Source organism: Malassezia sympodialis, genomic scaffold (genome assembly GCF_000349305.1).
Source record: "Malassezia sympodialis ATCC 42132 genomic scaffold, msy_sf_3, whole genome shotgun sequence".
Lineage (NCBI taxonomy): Eukaryota > Fungi > Basidiomycota > Malasseziomycetes > Malasseziales > Malasseziaceae > Malassezia > Malassezia sympodialis.
In genome coordinates this window covers 427,029-440,994 of record NW_017387801.1, presented here as the reverse complement: position 1 = coordinate 440,994, position 13,966 = coordinate 427,029, and the positions used below count along the sequence as shown (strand labels likewise).

The 13,966-nt window shown below is 50.6% G+C and overlaps 5 protein-coding genes across 5 annotated transcripts; 2 read left to right on the top strand and 3 right to left on the bottom strand.

Annotated features, from left to right (window-relative positions):
* Positions 1-1,943: 1,943 nt before the first annotated feature.
* MSY001_0789 (uncharacterized protein) lies at positions 1,944-2,786 on the bottom strand (the record flags this gene model as incomplete). The annotated part of the gene is made up of 1 exon (XM_018885876.1): positions 1,944-2,786. The coding sequence occupies one exon, from the start codon at positions 2,784-2,786 to the stop codon at positions 1,944-1,946; it is 843 nt and encodes a 280-aa protein (XP_018739405.1).
* A 1,703-nt stretch (positions 2,787-4,489) lies between these two features.
* MSY001_0788 (uncharacterized protein) lies at positions 4,490-5,653 on the bottom strand (the record flags this gene model as incomplete). Its single annotated transcript, XM_018885875.1, has 1 exon — positions 4,490-5,653. The coding sequence occupies one exon, from the start codon at positions 5,651-5,653 to the stop codon at positions 4,490-4,492; it is 1,164 nt and encodes a 387-aa protein (XP_018739404.1).
* A 2,848-nt stretch (positions 5,654-8,501) lies between these two features.
* MSY001_0787 (uncharacterized protein) lies at positions 8,502-9,549 on the bottom strand (the record flags this gene model as incomplete). Its single annotated transcript, XM_018885874.1, has 2 exons — positions 8,502-9,400; positions 9,489-9,549. The coding sequence occupies 2 exons, from the start codon at positions 9,547-9,549 to the stop codon at positions 8,502-8,504; spliced, it is 960 nt and encodes a 319-aa protein (XP_018739403.1).
* Positions 9,550-9,670: 121 nt separating this feature from the next.
* On the top strand, positions 9,671-10,042 carry MSY001_0786 (uncharacterized protein; the record flags this gene model as incomplete). The annotated part of the gene is made up of 2 exons (XM_018885873.1): positions 9,671-9,933; positions 9,964-10,042. The coding sequence occupies 2 exons, from the start codon at positions 9,671-9,673 to the stop codon at positions 10,040-10,042; spliced, it is 342 nt and encodes a 113-aa protein (XP_018739402.1).
* A 608-nt stretch (positions 10,043-10,650) lies between these two features.
* Positions 10,651-13,962, top strand: MSY001_0785 (uncharacterized protein; the record flags this gene model as incomplete). The annotated part of the gene is given in 2 exon segments (XM_018885870.1): positions 10,651-10,973; positions 10,986-13,962. 2 exon segments carry the CDS (start codon positions 10,651-10,653, stop codon positions 13,960-13,962), a joined length of 3,300 nt encoding a protein of 1,099 aa, XP_018739401.1.
* Between the last annotated feature and the right edge of the window lie 4 nt (positions 13,963-13,966).

Below are 13,966 nucleotides of genomic sequence, written 5' to 3'. Positions count from 1 at the left end.
GTTGAATTTGCTTCTGGAAGTCATGTAGGGGATCAAGATAGACGAGCACGCAGGCCACAATGCCTGAGGAGGCGACCGGATATTTGTTTTGATCCGGAATCGCCATATTCGATAATGCACTTATCGCAGCGTGGACAATGTGAACATCAGCTGGATGAATTTGAACTTTTTTCACAATTAAATCGTGAATTCGAAGATCTTCGACTAATGCCACACTTCGTATGTGATCCCGTGCCAAATTGCCAATAGTCAAAATGGTACAGACGGATCTCATTGTGTCTTCATTTTGGTCACTTAGCCAGGTTTGCAGCGTATCAAGATAAGGGTGTGGCACCATAAGTTTGCCGTTATCAAGCGGACAAATTTTATTCACGTTCGTGTCTTCACTAGCGGTGGCAATGATAGCATGTGTCATAGCCTTTTTGAGATGACCTAGAGCTTCCTGTGCTTCGGTAGCGAGAGAAGTATTTTCATTATCAGAAATCGATTGCCATGTGGACGGCATAAATAGTTCCTTATTGAGAGTTAAAAGGGTGCGGAAAGGTGCCACGCCAGACTCTGGTAGTAGCGCAAGGCAGAAGGACGGATTTTTGGACTCATGATCCAGAATAGAGGCAATACTATCCGTCATGGACACTTGATATTCAACGATATCTTCGCTGATATCCATGTCAGCGGCTTGCTGGAGATCCAGAATGGGCCGGAACAGACCAAACGCGCCCTCCGTGGTCCATTGTATTGCCTCATTATCACTGAGTAGATCTTCAACAAGCCTGAATGCCCACTCTGTTGCTTGCAATCCCACAACAAAGCACTCTCGACCAAAACTGGCGCTCTCCACAAACGGAAATGAACTGATCGCAGCAACGACAGTGTTAACCATTTCCATAGTTCTCATTTGTTGCTTAGGCAAATCTGAATCCATTTGTAAATTTAAAAGTGCGCCAATACACATAAGTCCTAGTCGTATAGTTGTTACAGGTGCATCCGAGGCTGGTTTTGAGTGGAGTTGCGATAGAATGTGTTGGATAGCTGAAAGCAAGCCAGTGTGCATCACAATAAGTCTGTTTTCATCTAATATAAGTTACAAAAACTCACTGTGATCAATACATAGATTAGCAAGTACACGTATAGCCTCAATATGAAGCTCTGTGTCTGCTTGATATAAAGCTTGAGTGCACAAGACAGGCAAATCCGATTGGCCGAGCTCATGACGGAGACGACCGCTACGCAGCTCATCACCGAAAGACCTGAGCATCATGGACAATTCTCCATGATCAGATATACTTACACCATATAACTGTGCTATTGCTATAACCTTGTCCTTCAAGGTCATTCTGAACGACGCAGATAGGGGATTACTTTTAAAGTGACACCTTCGATCTACTCCACATCACGTGGCTCTTGATACGATGGTGTCACCAGCAGAGCAGCATGCCATGCACCAATTTTTTCGCGCGAGGCAATATGCCGTGGTAGGGGCTAGTGCTGACCGGAATAAATTTGGGAACAAGGTTCTTCGCTGGTATATTGATAGGCATTTGAACGTAACACCAGTCCATCCTAGTCAATCTAGTATTGAGGGACATATGGCCACCAAGACACTGGGCGACGTAATGGACCAGGCACCCAATCCATATGAAGCACTTACAGGAGTTTCTATTATAACACCACCTTCTGTTTCTTTGAAATTGCTGCAGGATGCTATTTCTGATAAACGCATATCCGGGTTTTGGCTTCAACCTGGTGCCGCCGATGCACTTGTGGGTATGTGAGAAGATTGCCACTGATGATCAGTGAAATGGATTTCAGAACAACCAACAGATTTGCAAAAGAAAATGATTTATTCGGGGCCTTGCATCCTAGTTGAAGGAGACAACCTTGCACGAATGACTGGACGATTATAATATTGTACTCAATAGTTCTATACAGTACGAGACGTTTTAATTAGTGGGATATGGGCTGGCATCACTGGGGGTATAGCCTGCGGGAGATGCACCATATACTTTGTGGCGAGGTAACCACATAAATGCAGACGATGGTGACTTCTCAATGTCTTGACTGGCATTCCTGTTAAGTGAGCCCGTTTTAATTAGAAGAGGCTCGCCGAGTCCTGTAGAAGGCATTCTCGTAGATTCTTCAGGGGCTAAAGAGTCGGGTTGGCGGGGTGCGATCTCGTCGACGTGGGAGTCTTGCTGAACACCATTTTCTGCTTCATGAACGTAAGCCGGGAAATCAGCATGAGTTGTGTTCTCAACATTGTCAGTAATTTGGTCGGGATGAGAGTGGATAGGTGCTGCATATGTTAAAGGTTCTTGATCCGCTTCGAGACCCATTGTTTGCGGATACATCTCTGGATCAGCAGGAATGGAGGCATTCGAGTTCCATGTGGACGCATGATCGCTAACAATAGGCTGTGTCCCGCGCATTCGAGCATGACGATCAGTTCCTCCTCCTCCCACACCTGTCTCCGCGTACATATCATCAAGCGCACGTTTGTTGCGGTTTCGACGCCATCGGAAGAGCAAAAAGCAGACAGCAGCAATAATCAAGGCCAAACCAACGACACCTCCAACGACACCTCCAGCAACAGCGCCAGTATCAGTGTGCTTTTGTTCGGGGCGAGGATTCGGGGCAGTCGTCGGAGGCGGAGGAGGCAGAAACGAAGTTAAGGTTTGGTTTTCCACCACAGTAGAGGGGTCGGCTTGTTGCGACCTTGTTTGCGTGATGGTTTCCACGACTTGACGACGCGAATATTTCATCGCATTTGTTGGTTTTTCATTCATACTGGAAAAGTTTGTTTTGGATGATACCTATAAAAGCACCCCGACACACTCAAGTGAGTGTCGAGCAACGGCCTTCCGATGTGGTCTACGATGTGGCTGGGCGATTTCTGCCCTGGCACATGACCCTCCACATTCCATGACAGGGAACCAAAGACAAATGGTTGGAGAGTCAATAAGCATTTTGGTAGCTGCTACCTAGTACTATTATGCACAAAAAATTCTAAGTGGTCTGGAGTTTGACAGGTGATATAGAGGAAATACTGTGGCTTCGCTGATGTCGGCGCAAGTTTGACTGAACACTAAAGCAACGACCACAACCGGGAGCATCGCAACGGAAAGGTTTCTCACCAGTATGTGAATGGATATGGGTGCGCAGACTAGATGGCCGGGAGAATCTTTTGTTACAATATCTGCATTCAAACTTTCCATTCGTTCCTGATACTTTGCCACGCTGTTTCGAGCCGGTCTCATTTTGCGGTGAATGGAGATCTTTGTCATCTTGGTGATGCATTCCTTCTGGAGTTTTAGAGCGAGGGTCATCAACAGAGTGTATATCAGATGTCGGTCCTGAAGAAAATACATCTGACTTTTGTACAGGTGATTGCTTTGAACCTGTTTCGGGCCATGTAATACGTAAATCAACTGGTTGTAGTTCGGTCGCCTCCTGACCCGGTGTATGGGGGAAATTGTCGCTTGTATAACTTGCTGAGTAGGATGAGTAGCTGCGACTCAAAGCGTGAGAAGATAAGTCATCACTTGATCTTGACCCAATATCAACAGGGATATTGATGGGCATTGATCGTTCAAAGGGAGCGGGTTCAGCTTCAACGTAGGGTTCCAGTCGCGTGGAATTCCCAAACCGTGGATCTCTTCGCCTTAGGCGGTATGGTTTAAAGGGCGAAGACATACGAAGTCCATCAGGTGTAGCGCTGAAATTATATGCATTCAGAGAAAATTTGGACGGGTCAGAAAAATGGTTCCAAGAATGCCGTCTGCATTCAGACATGCCGTCCCCACCACAAGAAAAACTTTGGTTTTTCTCCCAAGGTGCATCATCTTCCATTCGCAATTTTTGGAGAATAGCCGGAAGGGATATACCTGATATAGAGGAAGAATGTCTCATGCATCGATCCTTGGGGATGTGATGTTCTGTTAGGTCTGACTTCAAGCTGTATGGGTTTGGTACGTGTGTGGGATTCGAGTGCCCATGCAGCCCATGAGATTTTCCTGGGGATGAAGGAATCGAAAGAACTTTAGGATACGATCCAAGTAAGAATTCTCGAGATGTAGATCGTCTTCGGGGTCCACCGGAGCACAGTTCATGTCCCAATACGTCACGAATACCCGGGAGCTCCGATGATCGCCGGCGGTTTGAGTGGTTTAGAGTAGATGTGTTCACATTAGATGATAGTTTCTGTTGCATTTTTGAAACCCTCCAGTATATCAAATCAGCCTCAGAGCATAGCGTAAGTTTCACACAGACCCTGTGGTTCAGAAGGAATGAAAGGGATAAGTGGGACAAAAATCTTGAACTTCCAGTGGCTGTGGCGTCGCATGGTCTGTGCGTTTAGTGTAATAACCCAATGTCCGAGTCAGACCAGATTTGTATTGGTCCGATTTATCCCTTCTAGGCCAAACTATGCAACTCCGGCCAACAATGACATGACTTGAAGCCAAAATAATTTCGGCGATCATTGTCTAAACTACGGATTGGATGGAATACCATTTACACCGAAAGACCTTGCATGATCTTTGTATATACTGTCTTGCAGTCGGAAGTCCACGGTTGCCAAATGGCGATCCGAGAGTGGACCAGGTGCTGGTGGTGGACCTGAAGGACCGTAGCGATCAGGACTTCGACTATTACTGAAATCCTGGCTTCCTGAAAATATGCTTAGATTATTCTGATATATGGGGACAGCACCTGTGGATGACGAGTCGCTTCGAGAATCTAGTTGTGCTGAACCGACATAACCCGAAAAAGAGAGTGGATGAGTGCCGACAGAAGGGACATGATCGTCGATGTCAAATTCTTCGTCTTCTTGCGCTTCCTTGCCTTCAATGGGACATAGGTCAGTCTCAATGTCGCTCTCTTCTCCTGAATCCACGTCGGCAAGGTCGATATCATGCTGACCTTTACCTTTCTTTGAAGAATCACTCTTCAGTGTCACAAAACCCATCTGATGCTTCCGCTGATTCCAATTCAAAGTTCGCGACACTGAATCAAACCAAGGGTTCGGATGATCATCAGGAGATACGGTGGGAAAGGGGTACGGTGAAGCTGTGACCTTAATATGATCGCCTCTTCGAATTTCAATGCGACCTCTCCCATCAAAACTTGCCCATGCATTACTCCTTGAGTTGAAAGGAACTGCGATCCGCAATTCCATGGTATCTGGCACGAGCATAGGGCGGAAAGACAATGTATGTGCGCAAATTGGTGTAATTAGCATTGCCGGTATGCTGGGATGAACGAGAGATCCGCCTGCAGAAAGTGAATAAGCTGTAGAGCCGGTAGGAGTCGCGATACAAAGCCCGTCGGCATGGGCGGTTGTCAAATGAGAGTCGTCAGAAAATACTTCGAGCATGGTTACGTAGGGACTAGGACCACGGTCAACAACCAGGTCATTGAGAAATTCAAATGTTTCGACAGGTACCGTTTTGAAACAGTGAACGTCCCGGACAGGTAGATCCGGAGTTTCCAAGCCATCTGCCCCAGGATGCATCTCGACCGCGCACCAACCCCTTTTCGAGATATTACGAATCATATAGTCAGAGTCTCCCATTTGCAAAGCCTTTCTCCTTTGTTTAGCGGTGGCGGCGTCAAGATTGTCCATAGCACGATACACTGTTGCCCGAAAACGCATGCGCATATGAAGTCTCGTACCTTTGTTGAGGATATGCTCGAGCGTAGGTTTGTAATTCTCAAATGAAAAAGGAGTAAGAAACCCAAGGGATCCCAAGGAAAAAGGGATCACAGGAGGGACATTGGACTGGAAAATCCAAGAACTGAACAAGACCGTACCATCGCCGCCCATAGTAATGACAAAATCAAATAAATAAGGCTGCATCGTACACATCCTGCTGTTCCAATAACGCAGTTGACCCTCGCTGCTATTGAAGCATTGGTGTGTCTTCTTCTGACAGTCGGTAGGGCGCAGAGGCTCGAACAGGTCCGGATACTGTTGCCGGATACCATCTGCATCGAACCGCTTTGAATGGCGTAGCTGCTCGTCCACGTATACAATTAAGCCACGATCATGACCTTTGCGCTTAAGTTTCATGAGCCAAATCGTGAGCTCGCGAGTAAGATGGACAAGATTGTTATCCCTTGCCTTGGTTATGATCAAGACGCTCTTGGCGCTCGAATAAACACGAGCACGATCTCATTGTTAGACAGTGATACGTACTTAACTGCTTGTACATATGACGTACGCTCACTGCAGTTTTCGCAAGTTGTTGAGATAATATGTGCATTCGGTCATCTTCTTCGTTGGGAGACGATGAGCTAAACTCGTCCAACCCGTATTCAGCACAGGCGTCCGGAAAACTTTTGCATAGATCTTTATTAGTTTCAAGAATAACACCCTTCATAGAAGGTGGATTCTCTGCATTATATTCGGCGTCGCCTGCTAAGTCCATGTCGGCAAAAGTTGCACCAGAATTCGCGATGTCACCGTGCACAAGTGAACAGCTTCACGCTTGGGGTGGTAAATTTGAAATTAAATTAAACATCAGGCGTATGTGCATTGACGTTCCCTCCGCACTACACCATGCCACGCAGGATTGAGATGGCGCCTCTTTTGACTGCGCGATCTCTTACAGTATATGGACTGTTCTCTTCTATATGTATGGGTATGATGATCTACAAAGCGCTCCATAAGCAGGAGAATGCTCTCATGGCCAGCTCTTGGATCAACAATAGCAACGGCTGTTTGGCAGTGAGTAACATGTACACTGACACAGATCGCGGTAAACTTTATAATTGCCGGGCTTCTTATTTCTGGTCGAATTACCCAATGTATCATTTTGGGCACTCTTCGTCAAACCGAGGTGGATGTGTGTACCCTGTGTTGATTAACAGCAGGCTGTTGTGGATTCCTTTTTGTTTGCTTTGCTCGAGTGGCTCTTTAATTTCTTCCGATTCTTGCCTGCTTTCGATTTGAGATACTTTTTTATAAGTGCACTTATGTTCTATATGGAAATCTTTCAAAAATTCCTCACTGCCAGAATTGATTCGGTATGTGTAGAAGGGCTCACAGCAGATGGGTCAAATGCCTAGCATACCCAGGGTTTTTCATGTCCGGCTGGTGTCCCTATTTCTGATGTTGCAATGCTTCTATTCTACTTTTTTGACTCTGACATTCTTGGTTGTGCTGCAGGATGTCGGGCCAAGAGGAATTTTGATCTGTTTCCTGGCCGATGGCATACTGAATCAGCTGGATCTATCTGCGCAGTTTGTTGTGTATATTTGCAATGTGTATGATACACACCAAGAGGAGCCATGGGAAGCAAAAAGCCGTGTGTTGTTCTACGTGGAGTTCATCCGCGATTTTGCCATGTTCATCACTTACCCCGCGAGCATTGTGGCGACCCTGTATATGGCGCCGGTGAATGGCGACATTCTTTTGCCTTATCATGGTGCTCGTGTTATGTTCACGCTAGGATACTCCTTATATACCAAAACTCTCAAGCTATTCCGCTTCCGTGCGGCCACTAGGAACATGGAGAACAAGTATCCTAGAGTCTCTGATGAACAACTCTCCGAGATGCGCGATCGTACCTGTATAATTTGTCGAGAAGAATTTGTATTTGGTACAGAATCCGCGATGGATGTTCCGCGGAAGCTCCCTTGCGGACATGTTTTCCATCATCGCTGTCTTCATTCCTGGCTCGAGCGTCAACAGTCATGTCCAACATGTCGCATGGACGTACTGAAGGAGGATAATGCCACAAATCAAACGTCTAACCGGCAAAACGAGGTACGGAACCATGAAGTTGCGCCAGTTATTGCTCGAGAGGAAGTGCAACGGCAGTCATCGACGCACCAGGAATCCCAATCTGCTCCTCAGGAGACATTGCAAGATTTAATTCGTCGATTCCAAGGCTCAGAGGCGACCAGGGGAGTGTCAACGGCAGCAGAATCTGCCCACAGTTTCCTAAAGGAGGTGCAACCTGAGTTAGCTGATCAGCTGGTGGACCAAACGCCCCCGGAGGTGCCCGATACCTCCAATGAAAGCGTCCGGGAGGCGGTCCGCCGCGCCACTCTTCAACGTTATAACCAAGCAGCAATTAAACAGGCCCCCGAAGTAACAACCAATTCCCCAGTACTGATTCCCTTGTTCGACCCTGCTAAGATACCCGACTTTGCATCCAAGCACCAGTCACAACTACCATACCCTTTGGTAGACTGGGTTTCGACAACCCACCATGCTGAATCTACTAGCGGTTCAGTTCCAACAAGATCGCCGCTGGATATTGATACAGAGGCTCGACTAAAAGAAAAGTTGGCCGCCTTGCATGAGACGGAAGTTCTCATCGAGCGTGCCAAGGTGCAGTTGACGGCTATCATGAGCCCTTCATCAGCACCAACAAAAGGCAAAGCGCGAGATCCGAACTCGCCGTAGATGCAGCTTGGAAATGTAGACATGGCATATTTGAGCTCGGTACAGTAAATGAACGCTTGGATTTGGTATGGAGCGCTGCACTATGAATTTACTTTTTCTTGGGTGTCTTTAGTTTAATCTGCTCGTCGCCGATAAATATGCCCTTGCCCTTGTACGGCTCCGGCTTTCGATACTGACGAATGGTCTGTGCAAATTGGCCAAGCAGTTCCTTGTTTGCACCAGTGAGCTTAATGACGGTTGGAGAAGGCGTTTCAGCCTTGACGCCATAGGGAATCGGCAGAAGCACAGGATGCGAGTATCCAAGGCGCAGGTTGAGGCGCTGGTTTGGCCCCGATGACTCGACCAGACGCTTTGCGCGATCAATCTCCGTCTGCTTTTGGTCCCGAGCATACCAATGACCACGCCCACGTTCCATTTCGATTTCAAGTGGATGCTTACGGGGCAACGGGTCTGCCTCGACACTTGCGCGGAAACCAACGCCAACGAGGCGAAGCGTTACCTCGTGACCCTCTTGAACACCTTTAATGGCATTAGCACACAGTGCGCGCGTGAGGCCCCAGACACCCCGCTGGACTTTCATGTTCTCATCTTCAATCGAGAAGGTGAGCGTGCGCTTCTTAGACTGTGCATCTTCACCCCATGCCATATTAACAAAATGATGGAGAGGAACGACAATCTCTCCTTTGGGTCCTGTAAATACCAGTGTCTTGGCCTTGCGCATCAGGGCCGACAAGGGGCGCGTTGGACGCGGCTGAGGGGGAAAGTCCAGCACCGAGACTTGGGTATCGTCATGCAATGAGACGGGTTCTCGACGAGTGTGAATAGATCGCACAAGTGATAGAGAAGTTAGCGCAGCCCTAGTTGTGTTCGCACAGCGATACACACTGTGGCCCCAGCTCACAAGACTCATCCTATGACGCGACAGCAGCCCGGCCGACCGACCGCGACCGACGGCGGCGCGACCTGGACCCCACCATGCCATGCTGACTAATGTAGTTGTAGAACTATATCCATCACGTGACGTATGGCCTTGTTCCGCCGGGTCATTGTCTTAACGCCCTGCCTAGCTTCCTACCGTTGCTGTATACCAAAGGTGTGTACGACAGTGGACGAGGCGCTCGAAGATTAGGCGCCATGGTGCCTGCGTTCAATGTCAAATGGTGAGATGATTTGATCGTCTATCACTGTTTACGCTGCCCAAGCCAAGTCCTCGCACGGCGTCTCGTCCTCGTGCAACATGAGTACTAACACGGGCAGATGGCTCAGCGGCTGACTCTGCGTAAGCGCAACCCCTACAACACCCGGTCGAACCGCCGGCGTGTGATCAAGACTCCTAGCGGCCAGCTGCGCTACCTGCACCTGAAGAAGCTGCCCACCGCCCCCAAGTGCGGTGACTGCCATGCTGCGCTTCAGGGTGTGAAGGCGCTCCGTCCCCGTGCTTACGCCACTGTGTCGAAGCGCGAGAAGACTGTCCAGCGTGCCTACGGTGGCAGCCGCTGCGCCGCGTGCGTCCGCACTCGGTATGTATTGAAGACAAACTAACATGTCAGTGTTGTGCGTGCTTTCCTGGTGGAAGAGTCGAAGATCGTGAAGAACGTGATCAGGGCCCAGCAGGCTAAGCAGCAGTAAATGATTTCTGTTTCTGTTGCGTTTTATCCCACAAAAAGTTCCTTATGATCGCACTCCTGTGCGACTATGGCGGATCGCACGCCTGTGTGGCGTGGGACTGTGTAGGGACGTGTGCTCTATAGCGTGAAACCCAAGATGGTACAAGCTTGAACGTCCGACAGTGTGTTTTGTTGGACGATGTAGCTTGGCGACGGAATGCCGCCGCCGCGAAGATGGAGCGAGTGTTCTTCGTGAAAATAATTTCGCCGACAGAATTCCCCACAAGGAGGAACTGCGTGTGGATCGGACTTCGTCCAATATCATGCAGGCATTGGGTCCAGCGTTTTTACTTGCATATAGCTGGCCAGTCTTTGCCTTCCAGAGGAACGCTCACATCAATTCGTCCCCGCACTAGTATCAGGACGAGAACCCGTCGTTGAGTGCTTGTACGCGACCGTTAGCACTTCTCAATTTGACTTGCAGAAGAAGGACCTACCAGTAGGTCTCTGAAGGACATTGTCCAAGCTCCCTTTGTGTATTCGTTGCCCCAAAAGGGTCTTTGGCGTGTCAAACACGCATCCAACTGTACTTTGATTCACCACTCTGAATATCGCAAGGCCCTTGCTGATATGATCTTCGAAGTCCAAGGTCAATCAAATGGTATGAATGCCAGTGTGCACGATCTGGAAGCGTCCGATCTCGATGCCAGTACAGACTTTTCAAGTACGGCACGGTCCACGCACTTGGATGACTCGATGCAGAGTGACAAGAATGCATCCCTGCCCAAGCGACCAGCAGCATCGATGGAAGGGAATGGTTTCCCTACGAAGTTGTCTGAGAAAGAGAATGGCACCATAAAACAAAAGTCTACGCGCGGGGCGCGAGCGTGTACTAACTGTCATCGGCTAAAGATGAAGTGTGAGGGCGCTGAAAATGGTGGACCATGCTCGCGGTGCGCACGCAGTGGGCATGAATGCATTTTCCTAGAAAGTAACCGTGGGCGCAAGTCGGACAAGCGCCGCAAGACGGCTGCCTTGCAGCAAGGAATGAAAAAAGTTGAGCAGCTTCTCGTGCCACTGTTGCAAAACATGCACGGAATGCCTTCGACAGGCTCAAATACAGGGCCTGTACCTACTGTGCTGGGTCTCCCAACTGACATGCATACGGGTACGGCCCATTTTGCCTCACCCCCGTTGCCCAAGTCGAGTGCTGATCTGGGCATACCCCCAGCAGCAATTGACATGCTTGCTGCGCATATGCGGCAGCTTATTGCCTCGGAAGAGCGGAACGGTAATAAGAGCCAATCGGTGCGGACTATCGCCGAGCAGACGACTCAGTTCATGCAGCAGATGGGCATGCTTAATGAGACACTATGCTCTCGTCTTATGGATCCCACCAACGAATATGCTCTGAAGAAGGTAATGGAGAAGGTATTGAACCGTCCCGAGACATCACCGGTAGTTGCGCCAGGTGCGACTGCAGCGGAGATGGGCGCGATGCACATGCCCCTGCTGCCTGACAACACGCTGAACCCTCTCGGCCTGTTTGCCGAAGCGAGTCTGCAGAACTTGCAGCGGAACCAGATGGAGGGTGGTCGCAGTAACAGCAGGCAACAGCGTGGTCGTTCTGCGACGACAGAGTCAGTCGGCCCCGATGGGAGCACGAAATCTTTAAGCCCCGGTGATGCAGAAGCGATATCAGGCGATGAGCCGCGTCCGCAGATTGGTGTGGCGAATGAGACCTACTTCCACCCAGGGTCTGCATCGGCGCCTCGAATCTCTGAAAATGGGGTGGATTCACCGCCGGAGCTACTGACAGAGAACATCGTGTCTTCCGAAGAGGTGCTTGAGCTCTTCCGTATCTTTTTCCATCACTGTTCCCTGCATATGTTTTTACTTGACCCCGAGTGGCATACACCCACCTTTGTGTGCCAACGTTCGTCTTTTCTCTTCACATGTGTTTGTGCTGTGGCCTCCAAGTTCTACACGCGGAGGCCTGAGCTGTACTCGCAGTGCCAGCGCCGTGCGGTCAAAAGTGCGTTTGAGGTCATGAGCCGCGGGTTCAAATCGCCTGAGATTGTGCAGGGTTTTCTGCTTCTCACGCTTTACAACCAGCCTGTGGAGCGATACGAGGAAGACCGGACGTGGCTCTTTGTTGGTGTGGCGATCCGTATGGCACAGGACCTGAATTTGCACCGCAAAAACGTCATGTCGCCAGAAGCCCGGGCGGACGAGGCAAAGATGCGCGATGTGCTGAACCGGGAACGGACGTGGTACATTTGCTTTTGTGTGGATCGGACGCTCAGCGCACAAATGGGCAAGCCGTACAGCATCCGCGAAGACTTTTTGATCCGCCATGCCTCTGAGTGGTGCACCCAGCCGTTCAGTCGCCCGTGGGACCTCGGTATCTGTGCGCTCGTGGACTTGCTGCGTGTGCAGACGCGACAGCTTGACTTCCTCTATTCATCCACGGTCACGCCGAGCGGGCTAAATGTGGATCTGGACTACCCGGCCATCTTGCCATCGTTCAATGAGCAGCTCAATGAGACGATGCAATTCTGGTACCGTCTGGGCCTCGACTCCATGACGCGGACGTGGCCGCCGCTCGCGATAGACCGCATGTCTCAGTCGAATGTGGTGCAGCCCCCCCAGCCGGAAAGCATGATGCGGCCCGGTGAGTCGGAGAGGCGCACCACGGAGCAGCAGAGGAGCAAGGAACGGGAGCGAGCTAAGGCATTTATGCCTGGGGTGCACGGTCTGCTCATGGACCCGGCCAACTCGGCCGCCGACACAATGCGGGTGTCGATGCTGCTTGCGCTGCACGAGGCGGGTCCGCCAAGCGACGATGCGGATTTGAGCACGCGGTCCATGTACTATATTACGCGCCAGGCACCACTGCGCTACAACTATGCGGTGCTAGTGCTCAATTCGTTTGGGCTACAGTACGCTCTGGAGCGCCCGTCAGACGGCGCGTCCGCCGATAAGCCGCAGTACCTCGTGCGCTGCGTGCATGCCGCGAAGGAGATTATTGCGACGGTCAAATATGGGATGCGCGAGATTCTGCGGTACGCGCCAGACCCCACGTTCGTCGCAGTGGCCTATGCCTGTGTGTTCCTCCTAAAGCTGATTCGTCCGACATTTGCGAGGTATATCAACGAGGATGAAGTGATTGGACTAGTCAACTATACCATTGAGGTGCTCGAAGAGGCTGCTGTGGACACATCGCACACGCCAGCGCTCTATGCCTCGTTCCTACGCATGCTTGTGCAGTCGCGCCATGAGCAAAAGGCACAAGATTCTACGGGCTCGCAGTCAGAGGCGGATGCGTCGGCACGCACGCCGTCGGACCCTGTGCCGATCTCGGTGTCGCTGCCGAACGAGGCGCCGGCGGTGCACCATGACCCCAAGCTCATGAAGCACACAATGGGACATGCCCCTACGGAACACATGGACCCGTCGCTCGTTTCGCCGCGGGCGCCAACCATGACGGTGAACCCGTTGCAAGTGAACCCCCTGGCAGCGGAGCTAGCAGCCAGCGAAGGGATGCGTACCAAGAGCAGCCTGCCGACGAGGCTGGAATTAGAGCATGGGTCAACGCCGCCGCTGGCGGTCCCGCAGGATGCGCCACATGCGCCGATGCACGATCTGCCACCGAGCACTGCTTCGGCGCACGACCACTTTTTGAATATGCATGGCTGGGATGCGATGCAGTACGCCAAGGCGCAGGGCGTCGAAGTCAATCGGGTGCTGGACAACAGTTTCTGGACGTCGCTGCTGCCCCCTGGCTATGGCAGTGGAGGCATGAGCCACGCATCGACGTTTGAGTTGAACCGCGACTCTGACCTGTTTAAGGTGCCCAGCCAAGGGCCGCGCATGTCGTTGACGCCGGGGGCGACCCGTGCTTCGTCTCCTACGCTCATGCATGCCAACTATGTTTTGTAGCTCT